Source organism: Piliocolobus tephrosceles, chromosome 9, assembly GCF_002776525.5.
Source record: "Piliocolobus tephrosceles isolate RC106 chromosome 9, ASM277652v3, whole genome shotgun sequence".
NCBI classification, from domain to species: Eukaryota; Metazoa; Chordata; class Mammalia; order Primates; family Cercopithecidae; genus Piliocolobus; species Piliocolobus tephrosceles.
In genome coordinates this window covers 101427957-101446095 of record NC_045442.1, presented here as the reverse complement: position 1 = coordinate 101446095, position 18139 = coordinate 101427957, and the positions used below count along the sequence as shown (strand labels likewise).

Sequence of the window (18139 nt, the reverse complement as noted above, 5' to 3'; positions counted from 1 at the left end):
TTGGGTTACAATTGCCTGCAGTATTTTACACAGTAACAGGCTGTACAGGTTTGTAGCATGGGACCAATAGGCTCTACCAGGAAGACTAGGTGTTTAGTAGATTCTACCATCTAGGTTTGTCAAGTGCACTCTCCATGGCGTTCACACAATGATGAAACTACTAATGATGCATTTCTCAGAGTGCAGCCCCATTAAGCGACACATGACTGTACTTGAAAATGCCCGAGGAAGCTGTCAACACGAGTAGCTCTCTAGCTGCAGATTTTTGGCCGTTTTATTGTGTATTAGCAAATGCATCAGATGGAGAAGAGAAAAAAATAATTAAATGCTCTGCTTGTTAGTAGCGATGGTTAAAATAAAACAAACAAAAAAAAAAACCCAAAAAGGTCATGAAGGAGGTGTTGTTAATAACTGGCTAAAATGAAAGTCTGCATTACCTGGGTGTTTTTAGATACCTAGTGGACCTTCTCATGCTAAACAGTCAAGCTAAAAATGAGGGAGTGCTTTTCTGCACTGGAAATTTTGTGTTATCAAATACTCCCTGGACTGGGCACCATAACTGAGGCAGGAGGATTGCCTGAGGCCAAGAATTCAAGACCAGCCTGAGCAATGTAGCAAGACCTCATCTCTACAAATAACTAAAAAAATAGCTGAGTGTGATGGTGCATGCCTATAGTCCCAGCTACTTGGGAGGCTGAGGCAGGACAATGGCTTGAGCCTAGGAGTTCAAGGCTACAGGGAGCTACAATCATGCCACTGCACTCCAGCGTGGGCAACAAATTGAGACTCTATCTCAAAACAATCAAAAACCTCCCTGAAATAGGTGTCCATGAACTGAGACATAGAAATATTTACCAACTGCTATTTTATTGTAACAGGATTTATTTGTCTTATTTTAAACTCCTTACAATTTTCAGGAAGATGTAGGACTGAGAAAATCATCCTGATTTTATAGATGAAGAAATTTGCTTTAGAAGTCTATGACAAGTTTTAACTAGCCTTAAAGTCTAGTGGGCAGATTTTTTGAGGAGGAAGGGGGACTGCAGAGGAATTACACTGAAGACTACAATAAATCCTGACAGCTCAAAAAATGGGCAGGTAACTCTTTTCCACCATAATGGCAAAGCCTTCACATTCTCAGTATTCTCTACCACTGCAAAGCCCCAATTTGTCCAACTAGAGGATCCAAAGAGCCCCGATGAAGGATTATTTCAATCATGTATTTCGCATAAGAAGCAGAGGAACAACACTGGCTAACACCCCTACGAATCCCACTGTATTTGGGGGAAACTTGAGAGTGCCTATGTACATTTTTTTGTTCAATAGAAATCTCTGACTACTTCCAACTGAAACAATGGCTCTTTTCTATCTGCTTCAATATTCTTGGGTTTCAAAACAGAAAATAGAAAGGGGTAGGAGGAGCGGAACCACCTGTTGAAGACTGGGTAGGAAGACGGAAGGGCCCAGCTCAGGAGACAGCATTCCTCTAACTCAACTTGTGGGGCCAAGTTTTTCTTTTTCCCTTACTGTAAAAAGGCTTGGACTGGTCCAGGCTCAGTGGCTCATGCCATAATCCTGGCACTTTGGGAGGCCAAGGAGGGCAGATTACCTGAGGTCAAGAGTTCAAGACCAGCTTGGCCAATATGGCGAAACCCCGTCTCTACTAAAAATACAAAAATAAACTGGGCATGGTGACACCCGCTTGTAGTCCCAGCTACTTGGGAGGCTGAGGTAGGAGAATTGCTTGCCCCCAGGAGGCTGAGTTTGCAGTGAGCCAAGATCGTGCCACTGCATTCCAGCCTGGGTAACAGAGTGAGACTCTGTCTCAAAAAGAAAAAAAAGGGAAGGGGGGAGAAGGGGAGGGGAAGGGAGGGGAGGGGAAGGGCGGGGAGCAGGCTTGGACTAAATGACAGAGGGTCCCATCCAGTCCATGGCTTATGATGTGGATCTTTCGACATTTATCTCAACTCTTCTTCTGATCACCTGAGCTCAAGAGTTTGAGACTAGCCTGAGTAACATAGTGGGATCTCGTCTCTACAAAAAAGTTAAAAAATTAGCTGGAAATGGTGGCGCACGCCTGTGGCCCCAGCTACTCAGGAGACCGAGGTGGGAGGATCGCATGAGCCCAGGAAGCAGCGGAGGTTGCAGTGAGCAGAGACTGCACAACTGCACTCCAGCCAGGCGACAAGAGTGAGATGCTATCTCAAAAAAATAAAATAAATATGCTGCAAGATCTTGAAGTTTAAAGATGGCTTCTGGATAATTATTCGAAAATGAGGAATCTTTTGATAAAACAATTCCCAGGGTCAACTTGATCTTTTCTGAATATGCAGATTTACATTATCCACCAACCTGGTATTCTGTACTGACTAAAAACTCCAAATGCATACCGAGCACCTGCCTGCCTGCCTGCCTGACTCCTCACCTGGGCACCAGAAGTCTTGATCCACGCTCTTCTCCTTTTGTGCTGCCGGATGCTCCTTCTCTTCCCTGGAGATGCTGCCCTTAGAGACAGAGAGTGAGTGGTCCACTCTCTGAGCCCGGTCCCCACTGCCAGGAGACACAAGGCCTCCCGGGAGCCCAGCCTGGCCCCTCATGGTGGCCTTCAATTCCTCGGCCTCCTCCTGGGAGTCAGCATTCCTGAAGCTCAGGAATCTCATCCGGGACACTGAGCTCACCTCTTTCATTCTCATCAGGCGGTCAGGGTCTGCTCTCCTAGGCGGGGAGGCCAGTTTCTCTTGTAAACTTTCAATCACTTTGGAAGGGCTTCTGAGTCTCTTTTCTGAGCCTGCCACACTTGGGGTTCTTTCTACAAAATGGAACAAAGTGGACCTGAAGGGTGGTTTTGTCTCCACATCCTTTCGCTCGAAGAACTTGGACTCCAAGGGGCTGGGCTCACGCTCAGGGACGGGGTCTGTGCTGGTGACAATCCCGTCCACATCTGAGTGCTCGAAAGCCCGAGGAGCCCGCCTGGCACTGTCCCTGTCCCCTACAAAGAGAGGGCTCTTAGTCCAGCCACACTTCCTCCTGCCATAAAAGGCATCAGTGGACACCCTGGGGACATCTGCCGGTGCTGGGCGAGATGGCAACTCTTCCTGGGGGGACTCTGGGGTGTAGGCACTTGCATCAGGCTCAGCATGCTGGTTCTGTCCCACTCTCCGGGTGCCCGGCAGGAGGGACTCCACTGCTACCTCAATGCCCAGGATCCTTGCAGCCCTGGCTTGCAAGGACTCACCTGGGGGGATTTCTATTGTGCTCGCTTCACCCAAAGACCCCTCTAGCTCGCTGGTACCCTGCTCTTGCCCAGGGGTGAGCCCCACAGACCGTAAGTCTGGAGCTGAGAGCCCTCGGTTCTTGTTAGACAGGGACAGCGGGAGCCCTGTGCTCCTCTCTCCACCACTGTCAACCTTCCGAGGGACCATTTCACTTGGTTTCACAGAGCTGAAAGCACTGGTGATTTTCTGACTTTCCTGGGGCTCCCTAGGTTTAGCTGGATAGGATGGGGGCAGTGGTTTTGCATCACTTGATCTTGAAGACATTCTCATCACAGGAAACGGGCTACCTGCCAGCTCATCCATTCCATTGCTAACCTCCAGGTGTCTCTTCTCTGCACTCATGCTTCCATCTGCTGACCACAAAGGTGCACCGCCACCGTCTTCCATGCAAAAGCGGCCTGGCGATGGAGGCCAGGCACGTGGGTGGCCAGGCTGCAGCTCCTCACTCCAGCTCTCAGACTTATTCTTACCTCTTCCCGACCTGCACCCAGGGCTCTCCGGCACCCACACCCTCGGCTGTGGCTCAGCCCTCATTTCCAGGCTGTTTCTGCGGAAGCCCACATCCTCCTGTCTGCAGTGAGCACGGTTCTCCTGCTGTGGCTCTGCCTCACTTTCCTCACTGCTGCTACTGCTGCTGCTACTGCTGCTTTCTTCCTCTTCCTGGAGCTCCTTGTTAAAACTTTCTAACTGACTGATCAAATCCCAGGGACGACGGCTGACCGGTTTCAGGAGAAACTGCCCAAAGAGTTGTTTACTGTTGCACGGGCCTGTGGGCTCCCCCTTCACCACCTCCCGCTTAGGCCCAGGGTGGGCTCCAAGCCCGTGGACATCCACGCAGGGCTGACTTCGGCCTGCTTTTGGCACCGGTGCCTGATCTACGGACAAGGAAGTCCTTGAGAAAGCACTGTTGCTGGATGGGCTGAGGGACCTGTGGCCTTTCAGGTTACGGGCACTTGGCCTCTGTTTGTGATCACCAGAAGGGAATGCTGTGTGCGTCTGAGCTTCGGAGGCAGCAGGGTCCGAACCTTTTGGACTCAAAGCTGCACAACTCGGCCCTCCCGGCTTTGCACCAGGGGGCAGCTGTGAACTTTGGGGTTCCTCGGAGAAACTGGTTTGTGTTTGCTGATCTCTGTACCGGTGCCCTGGCCAAGAGCCAGAATGCTTGAGTTCTCTGTGCTTTGTAAGGTGGATGAAACTGAGGTCATTTGTTTGTCTGTCTTCTTCTGGTTCCCCTAGATCTTGTTTTTGGAACTCCGTTCTCCCACCCATGCTTCCTGTGAGGGCCTGCAACTCCAGGTCGGTGGAAGACATGCTCAGCAGACTCTGTTCTTGCAGAGCCGGGCTCTTATCAGACCCATTCTTTTGATCAGCACTGGGCTTTAAGTCATTGTTGTCCATATCTCTATCTGGCAGATGTGATTCTGATTTCACTGGGATAGAAACCAAACAAAATATAGTCTCATTCATTTTTGTCTTTGAACTTTTCTTGGTCCGAGTCCCAGTTTGGAACTTTTTGAGCTTGGTTTGAGTTTCGCAGGTGCTCTCGCCCTGTGAGTATGGGGAGGAAACTTGTCTCCCAGTGTGCCCGTGCTGGCTGCCTCTCACATCAGGCCACTGTCCCCTCGCCACACAGCGGCCTCTCTGGTCAGGGAGGCCACTGTTTTCCCCATCCCCGGGGAGCTGGCCCCACAGCCACCGGGGGCTGGGATTGGCCAAGACCGGGCCTCTCTGATCCCCCGACAGGGGTATTAAGCTCTGTGGATTCCAAATGGCACCATCAGGCTGCATTCCTCCATGAGCCGGCTCTTGGGCAGTGACAGGACTGGAGTTATATGATTTATCGTCAAGCTTTATGTCTTCACAGAAACCCTGGGGCTGAGCTAGTTTAAAATGTCGTAACCGTGGATCATCAAAGGGAATGTACTGAACGAAGCCGTCGTAGGCAGTGACGGGTCGGGGGTGTGCAGGGAGCCCCTGAGGCGAGCGGGTGCTCGCACCATACTCATTCCCAGTTCCAGGGGGGCCCGAAGGAGGCTGACCGCTGGCCCCAGCCTTCTCGGTCGGAGACTGCTGTTGACTGTGATCACTACATACATTTATGGGCACTGGGTCTTCCAGGTAGGGGTTTGGGATGTTCTGTGGGGGCGATCTGTATGAGGGCGGAGGCACGTACACTGGAGGTTCCAATCCAGGGTCGGACAGGCAGAGCTCATGCCTGGGGACATAGGCGTCCATCTGCTGGCTGTCCTGAGAGTCACTGCTGTCCGCTCCTCCCCTAGACTGCTGGTGCGAGCTGTAAGATGGGGGCTTGAGGGGCCTCCCAAACTTAGGCCGGGGAAATGGGGCTGGGCAGCCACCCTTCTCAGAATTCCTCGTGGAGTCCAAATTCGGTGTGCAAGTGGGAGGATACGGTGGCATTTTAGGTGAATGTCTTTCATTGAATGGAATGGGAATGTCGGTGCAACTCAGACTCTCGGGGGAAAGAACTCTAGGCAGTGAGCGGGATTTCCCTTTGTTCTGAGAATTCAACACATGTTCTCCTTGAATGAATGGGTACAGGTCTTGAAACAGTCTCTCCCCATCCCCATCAGACATCTGCCTCCCTAATTTCCTTGGCTGGTTCCAACTTTCCAGGCTGACATTCTGCCACTTGGCAGGACCCGACATTCTCAATTCTTCTTCCCAAACTGGCTTCTTCATCACATGCTCTGACCTTCCTCCAACTTCCCATGGACCCTCCCTCATGTGGACAGGCAGGCTGTGGGCTTGGGCCATTCCTCTGGCCTCCAGGTTTTCATGCTCCCTCGGCTTCTGGCTCCTGGCTTCTTGCCGACCTCTCCTCCGGTAGGCTTGGTCGTTACCAGTCGGGGGATGAGAGGACCATGCTGAGGTGGGTTGATTATAAAACCTACAAAACAAAGAGTCACAGACGTTAGGCACAGAAGAAATATGTCTTCATCTGCTTCTGTGACCGGCATTCGAAGTCAAACTCAGGTCAGCAACTTGGAAAACTTGGTTCCCAGCCACAGTACTTGCCAGCTTGAAAGAAAACATATCCCATTAATTATGGTTGGAAGACAGCCACACGTTTTGGTATCAAGGGCCAAGAAGGGCCAGCAGTGGGCAACCCACAAGAATACAGGGATGCTGGGCATACTCCAGAGATGTCAAGGTCCTTATAAACATTAAAATGTTCGGTGGGAGGCTGGGCACCATGGTTCATGCCTGTAATCCCAACACTTTGGGAGGCCAAGGTGGGAGAATCTCTTGAGGCCAGGAGTTCGAGACCAGCCTGTGCAACATAGTAAGACCCTGTCTCTACACAAAATTTAAAAATCAGCCAGGTATGGTAATGCCCACCTATCTCAGCAACTCCAGAGGATGAGGTAGAAGAATTGCTTAAGCCCAGGAGTTGGAGGCTGCAGTGAGCTGTGATGGTATCACTGCACTCCAGCCTGGGCAACAGTGAGGCCCTGCCTCATAAGAAGACCAAAAAAATGCCCAAGGGAATGAGGGTTAACCATACAGCAGCATTTTTCAAGGTGTGGTCTTGGACCACTTGCAGTATATTACCGGCTCAGTCCAGACATTCTGTGCAATCTCTGGGAGGGAATCTGGGAACCTGCTTTTAAAAACACTGCTTTTCAGCAGGGGTTCTGAAACTTTAGTGAGAATCAGAATCACTGAGTACAGGAATTGCTAACACACAGATTGCTGGGTCCCATCCCCAGCTTCTCATCTGGAGAGGGGCTGGAGAGGGGCTCTATAATCTATAAGTTCCCAGGTGATGCTGATGCTGCTGGTCCCAGGGCCTTACTTTGAGAACCATCGTTGCTGGTGGTTGTTCACTCTGACTGCACATTAGAATCCAGGAGGACTTCAAAAATCCAGATGCCAGGCTGTATCCTAGACACATTACATTACAATCTTAAGACGTGTGGGTGGTAAATGCAGGGGGAGGCAACCAGGCATCCGATATTCTCCAAGTGTCCCCAGGGATTCCCAGTGTGCAGCCAAGACTAAGAAACATGTCTCTAGCAGAGTCTCCTCATCTCTCTGATGGTAAGCATCACCCAGTGGGCTTGTAAAATATACACATTACCAAGTCTCTCCCTCTGAAAGTTCAGACTTGATAGGTCTGGGTTAGGGCCCAGGCATTTGTATTTATATTTGTATTTATATATTTATTTTTGAGACAGGGTCTTACTCTATCACCCAGGCTGGGTGCAGTGGTGTAATCATGGCTCACTGCAGCCTCAAACTCCTGGGCTCAAGCAATCCTTCCACTTCAGCCTCCCAAGTAGCCGGGACTGACTACACATACTTCACCATGCCTTGCTAATTTTTAAGATGTTTTTGTAGACATGGGGTTTTGCTGTGTTGTCCAGTTTGGCCTTGATCTCCTGGCCTCAAGAAATCCTCCCACCTCAGCCTCCTCATGCATTGGGATTACAGACATGAAGCATCACGCCTGGCCCATCTGTTTGTTTTTTGTTTTGTTTTGTTTTGTTTTGTTTTTTTGAGACTGAGTCTCGCTCTTTCGCCCAGGCTAGAGTGTAGTGGCACAATCTCAGCTCACTGCAACCTCCACCTCCTGGGTGTAAGCAATTCTTGTGCCTCAGCCTCCCGAGTAGCTGGGATTACAGGCGCCTGCCACCACACCCGGCTAATTTTTGTATTTTTAGTAGAGACGAGGTTTCCCCATGTTGGCCAGGCTGGTCTCCAACTCCTGACCTCAAGTCTTCTGCCCACCTCGGCCTCCCAAAGTGCTGGGATTACAGGAGTGAGCCACTGCACCCGGCCCCATCTGTATTTTTAACAAGCACTTCACAGGATTCTTATCCTAAATTTTGGGAAACACTGCTAGAGCTCACATTGAGATTGACTAGAGGAAGAGGGGAGCCCTGTTCATGGGGTGAAACTCTCTGCAAGGCAGGAAATGGTAGTATCAAATGCAGGGTGTTGTTCACCACTGGGCCACACATTAGGATTTCCTTGTGAGCCTTTAAAAAATACCAATGCTCAGGGCCCGTCTCCAAATATTTGGATTTAATTGGTCTAATGAGAAGCCAGTATATTTCAAAATCTCCCAACTGATTCTAGCACGCCTGGAGAGTTCAGAATCACAGTTCTAATGCAACCAAAGGAAAGTATCTGAAGAACATAATGTGCAGAAATATTAAGCTACAACCCATGAATGATCAGAGACTAGGGCCATATAATAGGCAAAAACCATTAACTGGAAGGAAGTTCAGGGGACTCAATAGTTTCGATTAACCACGGGCTGGGCTGACACTGAAAAATGTTTCAAGTCTGAGATAGCTGTTTGCTTTTTAAATTATTACAGTAATGGATTCACTGTTGAAAATGAATGTTGGAAGAATATAAAAAAGTACAAAAAACAAAAATTGCTTATACTCTTTCTACTCAGAGATGGTTACTTTGATACGTATCTTCTCGCCTGTGTGTGTGAGGATGTGAATTTTTGAACAGCCTGAGTATTCTACTAGGTATCTGGTATTATGTGAACATTTCAACATTTCCTGACACTTGTAGCACAAACAGCAGCCGCCACTTACACAGTGGTTGCTGTGTGCTAGGTCCATGCCACATGCTTTCTGCCTACTCATTTAAGCTTCACCAACATCCTTCTGAGGTAGGAGCTACGGTCATTACCATTTTACAGAGGAGGAAACTGAGGCACAAGTGTTCAGTAACTTGCTTAGTATTAACATTTACTGGGCACTCATGCTGTACCATGCATGGTGCTAAGCATGCCAATTAAATTATTTCATTTCAACGTTATAATTACCACTATTTCCCACTTTTACAGATAAGAAAACTGAGGCATAGGTAGGTTAAATGATTTCCCCAAGTTGCACAGCTTGCAAGGATTTGGGAAAGAGTTCTAAGCCAAGAAATGGGAACCTAAAGCGCTCAATTAACCCCACGTTTTACTTCTTCCAGTGTCATGCAAACCCCCTCAGGTGCTTAATGTTCGTGGATGAGTTGTATTCCCTCACACACACGGGAGTTACTTAACCCTTCACCAATGTTGGACATTGATACGGATTCTATTCCAAAACACTTTGAGACACACCATTGTTCACAAACACGGGATGCAGAGCTCAGATCATTTAGAGTAAGTCCTTAGAAAAGAAGTGAGTAGATCATGGGGTATTGTGTGACACATATTGTCAAAATGACCTTAGATAAACTATCCAATTTATAGGCCCTCCTGTCGTGCAGAGGACAGCCGGTCTTGTTGAACCTTTTCATAACCCCAGTTATTACAACTATTTTTCCCCATAACTTCTCACTACTTTAATTTGCATTTCTTTGATTACTAGTGAGGTCAATTTCTTTTTCCCCATGTGCTTAGGTGTCATTATACATTTTGTGGTTTCAAACGATTCCGGCAACATAGTCTGCTTTTCAGCTGGTGGCACAGCGATTGAACACAACATGAAACCGGGAGGTGCAAGGCCACCAGTTCTATGCAGCAACAGTGCATGAAGCCTGGGAAGAGTCCCTGCTGGGGACTGGGCTGCAGGAGAGCCCTTCCAATCACAGAAGCAGAAGGCTGTGGGCAGGAGCCCTGGTAAAAACTTCTATTTTTATTGCTACTATTCTTATTTTGGAATTACCTCTTTGCCTTAAAAGGTAAAGATAGACCCTCAAACTCTATCCAAGGCCAGGTGCAGTGGCTCATGCCTGTAATCCCAGCACTCTGGGAGGCTGAGGTGGGTGGATCACCTGAGGTCAGAAGTTCGAGAACAGCCTGGCCAACACAGTGAAACCCCATCTCTACTAAAAATATAAAAATCAGCCGGGTGTGGTGGTGGGTGCCTGTAAACCTAGCTACCAGCTACCCGGGAGGCTGAGGTGAGAGAATCGCTTGAACCTGGGAGGCGGAGGTTGCAGTGAGCTGAGACCATGCCACTGCACTCCAGCCTAGGCGACAGAGCAAGACTGAACCTCAAAAATAATAATAATAATAATAATTATTATTATTATTATTATTATTATTCTGTATCTGCTTCTACCCCCTGATAACTTGTTAGGCAGCCACTTACAGCAAAGCTTAATTATGGGCTGGAAAACCAGAAAATATCCAAAATCAATCTGAGGTAAGGCATTTGCCACTGAACAGCCTCAATGCCTCTGTGTTAACAACCTGTACGTGGTATAAGCTGTCTTAACACCGGGCACAGTAGTAGGAGATCATTTTCTTTTGTTGTCATTGAAATTATGTTTTGAGCATTTGAGTTTTGAGTGCTGAGAAGGGGGCTTCCTGGTCAGGTTCTATGCAGATTATTCATTTTGAAAGCCATCGCCACTGGCCCCCCTCCACATCCCTTTCCTCCCTCTCTCCCCACTTTAGCTGAGCCAGGCTTGCAGCTCCAGAAGCTGCAGAGTCCGCCCTTGGGGACTCCCGTGTGACCGCCCATCAGTAGCCTGCGAAATGCGGTAGAACATGAACCACTGAAAAGTCTTCAGCACCTGCTGTCTCTAGGCTCTCAGGCTCTATAGAAAATCCAAGGTCAAGACTTAAAAACTACAACGTAAGAAGGCATTACAATTGTTACACCCCACTGCGAAAGGCTAAAAGAAATCATTAGGAAGTATGTGGTTGGTGCTTTGCACCAGAAACAATCTACCCTCTTACCTCTGCTCTTAGGCTGATGGTGAGTGGGCTTTTATTAAGCACCATTCTCATTCCTGACAGTCCTGTGAACGCTTTCCTGGATTGCCTGACTTTAGGGAGGAAACCATACCGTGTGGCTTTGATGCATTTTCTCAATTGATATTCGGGTTTCACAGTGTGCTTAGAGAAGGGGCTAAAATCCTAAGGTGCTACTTGTGCAAGTACACGCCATAAGCATAATCAGAAGACAGATAAAAAATGACAGAAATAGGACAAGAAAACAAACAGCCCGTCACTTCCTACAGAGGGAGCGTGGTTGGTTTTCTTCTCCACCCAAAAATGTTACATTATCACTTTAACTTTGTCAAAACTGCCATATATAACAAACCAAAATAACTAAGAATTTTGGGTTAAACTTCCTTCTGTTTGCACAAGGTGCCAAAATTCCAATTTAATAAAAACCCAGGTCATCTGGGAAATTTTAAATTATCCACTTTACAACGCAGTCCACACATCATAGAAAACTATAAACCATTTAATTAATAAACATCTATTTTGTACCTAGCAAGGGCCAGGCTCTGACAGGTGCAAGCGCACTCGCCATGGGAATTGCTCTGGTAGATTTCTCCTTCAGACAAGTTAGCAAGAATGGCTCTTCTAGTAGCTTCGCTATAGGACGCCCATTACCAGTTAAAATGTGCACTGCTGCATATGGTTTCAAAGCCAAAAATATATTTTCTGATATGTTTAAGGAAATGAGATCAAATTTTTCTTTTTAGAAAAATGAAACTAATTATCTTACATTTTAAAAGATATTAACAATGGCACTTTTAAGAAAACATGCTGAACACATTAACACAGGGTGGGAAAAAGATAAGGAAAGCAAAGTGGAATGTGATCGCCCAGACAAATTGTGTCCACGAGTTCAATGGGACAAGCAGGGTCTTTACACAGAATTCCCGGGCGAACAGGATGGAGGTGAAACAGAAGTTACGCTTGCCAACAGCCCCATCTCTCATCTCAGGAGAGATGAGGCCAACGAAACAACCGCTAGCAACTGCTTGGGAAATATCTGAAATATGAGCAGGTGGAAAACAACATGTTTAACGGAAAATGAGCAAATCTACTCACTGCATATGCAGCAGCTAATTATGAGAAAAATTAGGAGACAGTTCTGTTCGTTCACACAACTCCTTCTCAACCACAATGGAAAATGATATCCTTCTTTTAAAAAGTGAAAGTCTCCTTAGAATAGCAACATTTGCGCCAGGCACAGTGGCTCACGCCTGTAATCCCAGCACTCTGGGAGGTTGATGTGGGCGGATCACCTGAGGTCAGCAGTTCGAGAGCAGCCTGACCAACATGGTGAATGAAACCCTGTCTCTACTAAAAACACAAAAAATTAGCTGGGCGCGGTAGCAGGCACCTGTAATCTCAGCTACTTGGGAGACTGAGGCAGAAGAATGGCTTGAACCTAGGAGGTAGAGGTTGCAGTGAGCCGAGATCGTGCCACTGCACTCCAGCCTGGGCAGTAGAGAGCAAGACTCCGTCTCAAACAAAAAAAAAAAAAAAAGAAAAGAAAAAAATAGCAACATTTAGAATGCCTGTAACCATTGGCTTACATTCTCCATCTTCTCAGTGGCCTCCAAGGTCCTCATGAGCCACACTGACTTGTTATCACTGGGGCAGCTACAGCCTGGCACTGGGCCTGATACCCAGCAGCACGGGATAGATGTGTGGATTAACTTAAAAAATCAGCTAGAGGCTTGCTGCCTGCCTGATGAACTGGGGGTTCTGTGGGAAGTGAGACAGACAGTTACCCTTCCCTCCTGCATGAACAAAATCCTGAGCCTTGTCCTCCCGTGGGGGCCCTCAAAGTCCAGTCAGCTGTGCTTTGCTGTGGTCATTGGGGTGGGGCTGGGGATGCCCCACTAAAGCCATGCCTTTATCCAGCGATCCCTTCCTGGTTCCCAAATCTGCAGTCTAGCAGATGCCTACTGCTTTCCATTGCTTTCCAACCCTAGTGTCATGTTCTGGACCAATGGATGGTCATGGCATGTTGGCCTAGCCTCTTCCTTCAAAAGCCACTCCCCTTCCACAGGCATCCGTATCTAGCCATTGGTATCTAGATGCAGAAACTGAGCACCAAGGCTGTAGGTCTTACTGAAAGAGCCAGGAGCAGCGTTCTCTTCTGGTTGGCAGAAGGGCCTTTGGGCATCTCTTTAGAGTGACTCATATTCATCAACCCCAGTGTCAGGTGCCTAACACGCTTCTGCGATGGCCTCAGCCATGTTCCATTCCAGAATTTGCTCTGAAAGCTCTCTGGGTCTGCAAGCCTGCAATTTCATTTTTCGGCATGCCTTGGTCTATTCAGTACCACCCTGCACAAACGTCCCTCTGACACAGGGTAACGAATGGGCTAATTTTGGAAAGGGGAAATCTGGGGTCCAGAGAAGATGAAGACTGAAGTATAGAGGTTAGCATAAAATTAAAGGTCAGTCAGAAAAGAGAAAACTGCTCTGAAAATATAATGGATAAATATCAGTCTTCAGCAAAGTTCAATTTGAACAAGAATTGTAGGTTGCACTGGCAGAATTGTAACCAGAAAATCCACAAATGCCGAGTCGGACTGCTAATGCATTGTCAGGCCTGCTTTTTATGATGTCACAATGAATGACTCTAGATGACAGACAGTGCAGATTCAGTTAAAACATAAAGTACCTGGCAGACTATTTCCGGAGGTTACAGTTTTTTTATTTTTATTTAAAAAAAAAAAACATACACAAATAATGGGTCTGGAAGAGGAAGCATGATAAATTTGAGGACTTAGAAGTGATGCTAAATTTGGACATTCGAAGAAGGGGCACAGGAAAGCAATTCAAAGGCACTTGAGTTATCAACGTGCACAGAGGAAATTAAGTAGGAGGCATTTTGGAAAGGCACCCACTGATATCGACCTGGATGGAAGCCCTTGAAGTCACAGTTCCTCCACAGCACGGGCTTTGAACTCCTGTGCTCGGGTCTGGCTTCCACAAATATGAGCTCAGAATGGAAAAATTAAAAAAAAAAAAAAAAGAAGTTGGAAGCCATCGCCACTACAGTGCCAACCTGGCCAGCCACAAGACCATAATATTTTTTAAACTCTGATGGCTAGAAATGGACACAAATTGCTCTTCTGTGGTTGCCAGCAGGTTTCTGAATCATCTTTGGGTTAGGGCTTCAGCAGACTTTTGATTTTGCAAGGTCTAGTAAAGAACTTTTATACAAACAAGGTAAGTCGGAGTCCACGGGCCCCGCCCCTGGGACTGGGGTTTGGGTTGTTGCTTCCTTTTCATAAATTAGTAAATTAACAGCGGGTGCTGATGTGAAGGATGGAGCCAGCTTGGAAACTGTCATGGTAATTCTAGTAGTGTATCTTTTTAATGCACGTAACAAAATCAGGGGCTGGGAGATCGCTCATGGAAGGGGGCGCCTTGTTGATGTGGACAACTGACCAACCTACAGGTAGAGAAGACAAAGAGAGACCCGGCATGGAGGCTCACGCCCGTAATCCCAGCAATTTGAGGGGCTGAGGTAGGAGGATTGCTTGAGCCCAGGAGTTAGAGACCAGCCCGGGAAACATAAGGAGACCCCATCTCTACAAAAAAATTTAAAAAGAAAAATTAGCTAGATGTGATGGGGAGTGCCTGTAGTCCTAGCTACTCAAGATGAGGCAGGAGGATTGCTTGAGCCTGGGAGGTCAAGGCTACAGTGAGCTGAGATGGCACCACTGCACTCTAGCCTGGATGACAGAGAGAGACCCTGTCACAAAAAAAAAAAAAAAAAAAAAAAAAAAAGAGAAAGAGAGAAGAAAAGAGAGAAGAGAGAAGCAGGATGTAGCAAAGGGATACAAATGAAGGAAGAAGGGCATAGGTCCACGTGGAAGAAGGAAAACAATACCCTGGAGAAAAGGTAGGTGGAGCTGTTGAGGGTTCCTGGGGCAGCCACCAGCTGTGTGCAGTAACATGTCCCTGACGAAGGTGCTAGAACCTCCTCTCACTGTGAGTCGGGGCATCTCTGAACAACATCCTTCCTGCAACTGCACTTCTGAGGGAAAAAAGCTGGGTCACAAACCCCTAACCTCTGACTCACACCAGCTATTCAAATGAGCCCACTCCTTTTACTGATTAACACGGCAAGGACACAGTGATGCCTTCTAATCAATGTAAAGGCAAGAAGCCACACTGGGTGGCCCTTAGTCAGGGGCAGACTCCCTACAGGGCCATACACTGATGCTCCTCCCACGCTAGGGTCCCACTGATAGAGGACCCTGTCCCTCCACATCAATGATCACCCTGGGAGCATCCCAGGGCCTACTGGAAGCCACCCCTGAGGGTGTCTTCACAGGCAGGGACAGGAAGCACTAGAGATATGGTTCCCCACCCGAGTGACTAGGAGAAGTCCTGGTGACTGCACGCAGCGCAGACACTGTTCCCTCCCACAACGTGAGGCCCTTCCCATCTGATGGCTGGGTAGCCGGGCCGGCCTCGGCTTCTGATGCCTCATCGGTACTGCAGGGACAGAAGCCTTCCTTTGGAGTTTTCTGGGAGGGATGAAATGAGATAATACCTTCAAAGTGTTGTTCATCACTTTCTTGTGGATTCCCTAACTTGAGGAAGAAAAGGTACAGATGGAGAAAAGTAGGCTGAGAAGACAATGTCTGTGGCCCAGCCTTGGGGAGCCCGATGAACCTGCAGTTGACACCCAAAGACAGCTGCCCGGGGTCAATGGAATAGTCCAGGCTTAGGGTACCTGCAGACGGGTGGTTTCTGGCTTCTCACCACACCATCAGGGAGCAGTGTTGGAACATTGCCAGGAGAGTGTGAGCAGCTGCCCTGGGCACTGGAGGGGCAGTGTGGGTTTAAAGGCCAATACCACGGCTGTCCGGCGGAACGCTGTCGGCAGCGTCCTTAACTGCCCCTGCCTCTGATATCTCATCTGTACTGCAGGGACGGACTAAGCCTTCTTTTTTGTATTCTGGGAGGAATTAAATGAGATGATACATTCAGAGTGTTTAGCACAGTGCCTGACACGTAAGAAGGCCTTGTTTCATTTAGTATTAACTCAATTAAAATACATTCTCAATGGAGCAGGTTATCTTGAAGCTCTGTTTGCTTGATCTCCTGGGGAAGAGGGTGTGGATGGCACACAGGAAAGGGTGAAGAACCAAGTGTCTGTCTGAAGGTGATGATTATTTCAGATCGGCATTGTCTTTGTCTAAGTTGTAATCAACAGGCCTTCACAATGCCAGGAAAGAGTGACAGAGCCGACTGTCATCACGAGACGCTGCTCCTCCTCGGGATGGCTGGTCTCTGACGAAGAAGCTACACCCATTTCCACAATATGGATGTAGAACAAACCAGTATTTCATTTATTAAAACAAGGCAGGAAGAGAAGCTCTAATCCATTCTCTCTCCTGCATATCTAATAGGTAAGGCAGATTATTTCAGTATTTTCATATTTTCTCTTTAATAAGGGCATGTCAGATTTTTACCACGTACACCAGTGTGAACCCCACAATGCCATCACTGACACAGAGAAAGACCAGCCTCGTTTCTCATTTGCCTTTTTCTAGCACCACTCTCGCTTTCATTTATTTATTCGTTTATTCAACAAATACTTATGGAGTATTTGCGAAGCCAGAAGCCAAGATGAGGACTATGAGAGGCAGAAAAGGCAGTCACTATGCGTGGGTTCCTGAGCGCCTGAAGGACCCTGCAGCTGGGTCTCTGGTGAGGACACCCTAGGGAGGCTGCCTAAAGGCCCCCAGGCCCACAACTGGTGCACAGCGGCCCACCAGTGACACCCCCAGTCCACACCCTGTCCTTTATCGAGAACGCAGAGGCACAGTCATCTTTGAGGCAAAGGGGCTGGACTGGAAGACCCACTCGAGTCTCTTTTGGACCCCGTCTCACATTCCCACCCTCAGTGTCTCTCCGTGGGGCATTTCCTAGCTCTCGGACTCATCCAGTTCTCTAGCTGAAGGCAGAATTCCACATGAACAACTGTCCTCTTGGGGTCTTGGGGATGGCGTAACCACCAAGACGCATGAGGCCCTCGGTGGTGCTGCTGCTGGATCTTCCTTGTCATTCCAGAAGCCTGCGCCTCCACACCACTGCACTTCCAGAAGCCTCACGTTCAAGGGACACAACCTACTTTTTAGTGGGGAAACTGGTGCTGGTAAAAGCCACATGGGGCACACGCGGGAGAGAGGACCAGTTTCCAGGCCCTTCTGGAAGTTTCCACACGTACGAGCGAGACCAAGGAGAAGGGCATACAGAAGACAGTGGGGGAAGAGGCGGCCTGCCTCTTCCTGGTGTTCATGAGCATGCCAGCCCTCAAGAAAAAACAGGCTTTGCCCCATAACAAGGTCAAAATACCAATGGCTAATGCTTAGGATGGGAAACAAGCGGTGAAAAGGCAAATCGTGTTTGTGGATTTATAAGTTTGTAAAAGAAAGAGGAACATAGAAACAGATGTTAAACTTGAAGCATTCTCTGTTTTTGGAAAACTCTTATAAGCAGGATATGATTTAAGAGAAGCTTTAAAAGACCCTGAAAATGAACTGTTTACCATATCCAGTAGCACTATCTAGAATGGATGTTTACTGATCAAATAGAAACCTCCCAAGATGAGGGCCCCAGACCACCACATCAGAGACTCTCCCCAGGTTGCTAAGTCTCTCATTAGTTACGACTGCCGCTGATGACAGGAGATAATTACAAGTTATTCTCATGGGTAACTAACAAAAAAATCTCACCCGAATTCCTGGGGCTATGCAGAGAAGAGCCAATTATGGTATAACTTTCAGCTTCAAACCTCTGCTATGTTAAGAGTATTTTACAGCTTCCTCTGATTATAATATTTCAAAGGAAACACATTAAGGAAACCCTGAGTGCCTGATAACAGCCTTTTACATATTTTAATGATCGTTAAGTATTATTTAGTTTTGGCTACTTGTATTTTAAGCATGCAGTTTCCTCCATGTGCAGATAACACAGTTTTTCCTCTTTGCCCACTTCCTCTTAATCTGTGTGTGTGTGTGTGTGTGTCAGCAGGCAAGCTTTGGACATGGCCCGTGGGTCTTTTCCTGGACCACGTAAGCGACTTTCATGCAAAGCCTACAGCCAGTTTTATCACTACACTCTGTTAACTGAGACCATTTAAGAGTGGGCTA

At 47.7% G+C, this 18139-nt stretch overlaps 1 protein-coding gene across 4 annotated transcripts in view; it reads right to left on the bottom strand.

Moving 5' to 3' along the window:
• JCAD (junctional cadherin 5 associated) overlaps window positions 1–18139 on the bottom strand; it is a 104021-nt gene that overhangs the window by 10629 nt on the left and 75253 nt on the right. For all 4 annotated transcript variants that reach the window (XM_023218102.2, XM_023218103.2, XM_023218104.2 and 1 more), the window contains one exon: window positions 2426–6183. In XM_023218102.2, the coding sequence (XP_023073870.1) occupies window positions 2426–6183 (3758 nt within the window). The remainder of the gene's footprint in view (window positions 1–2425; window positions 6184–18139) is intronic.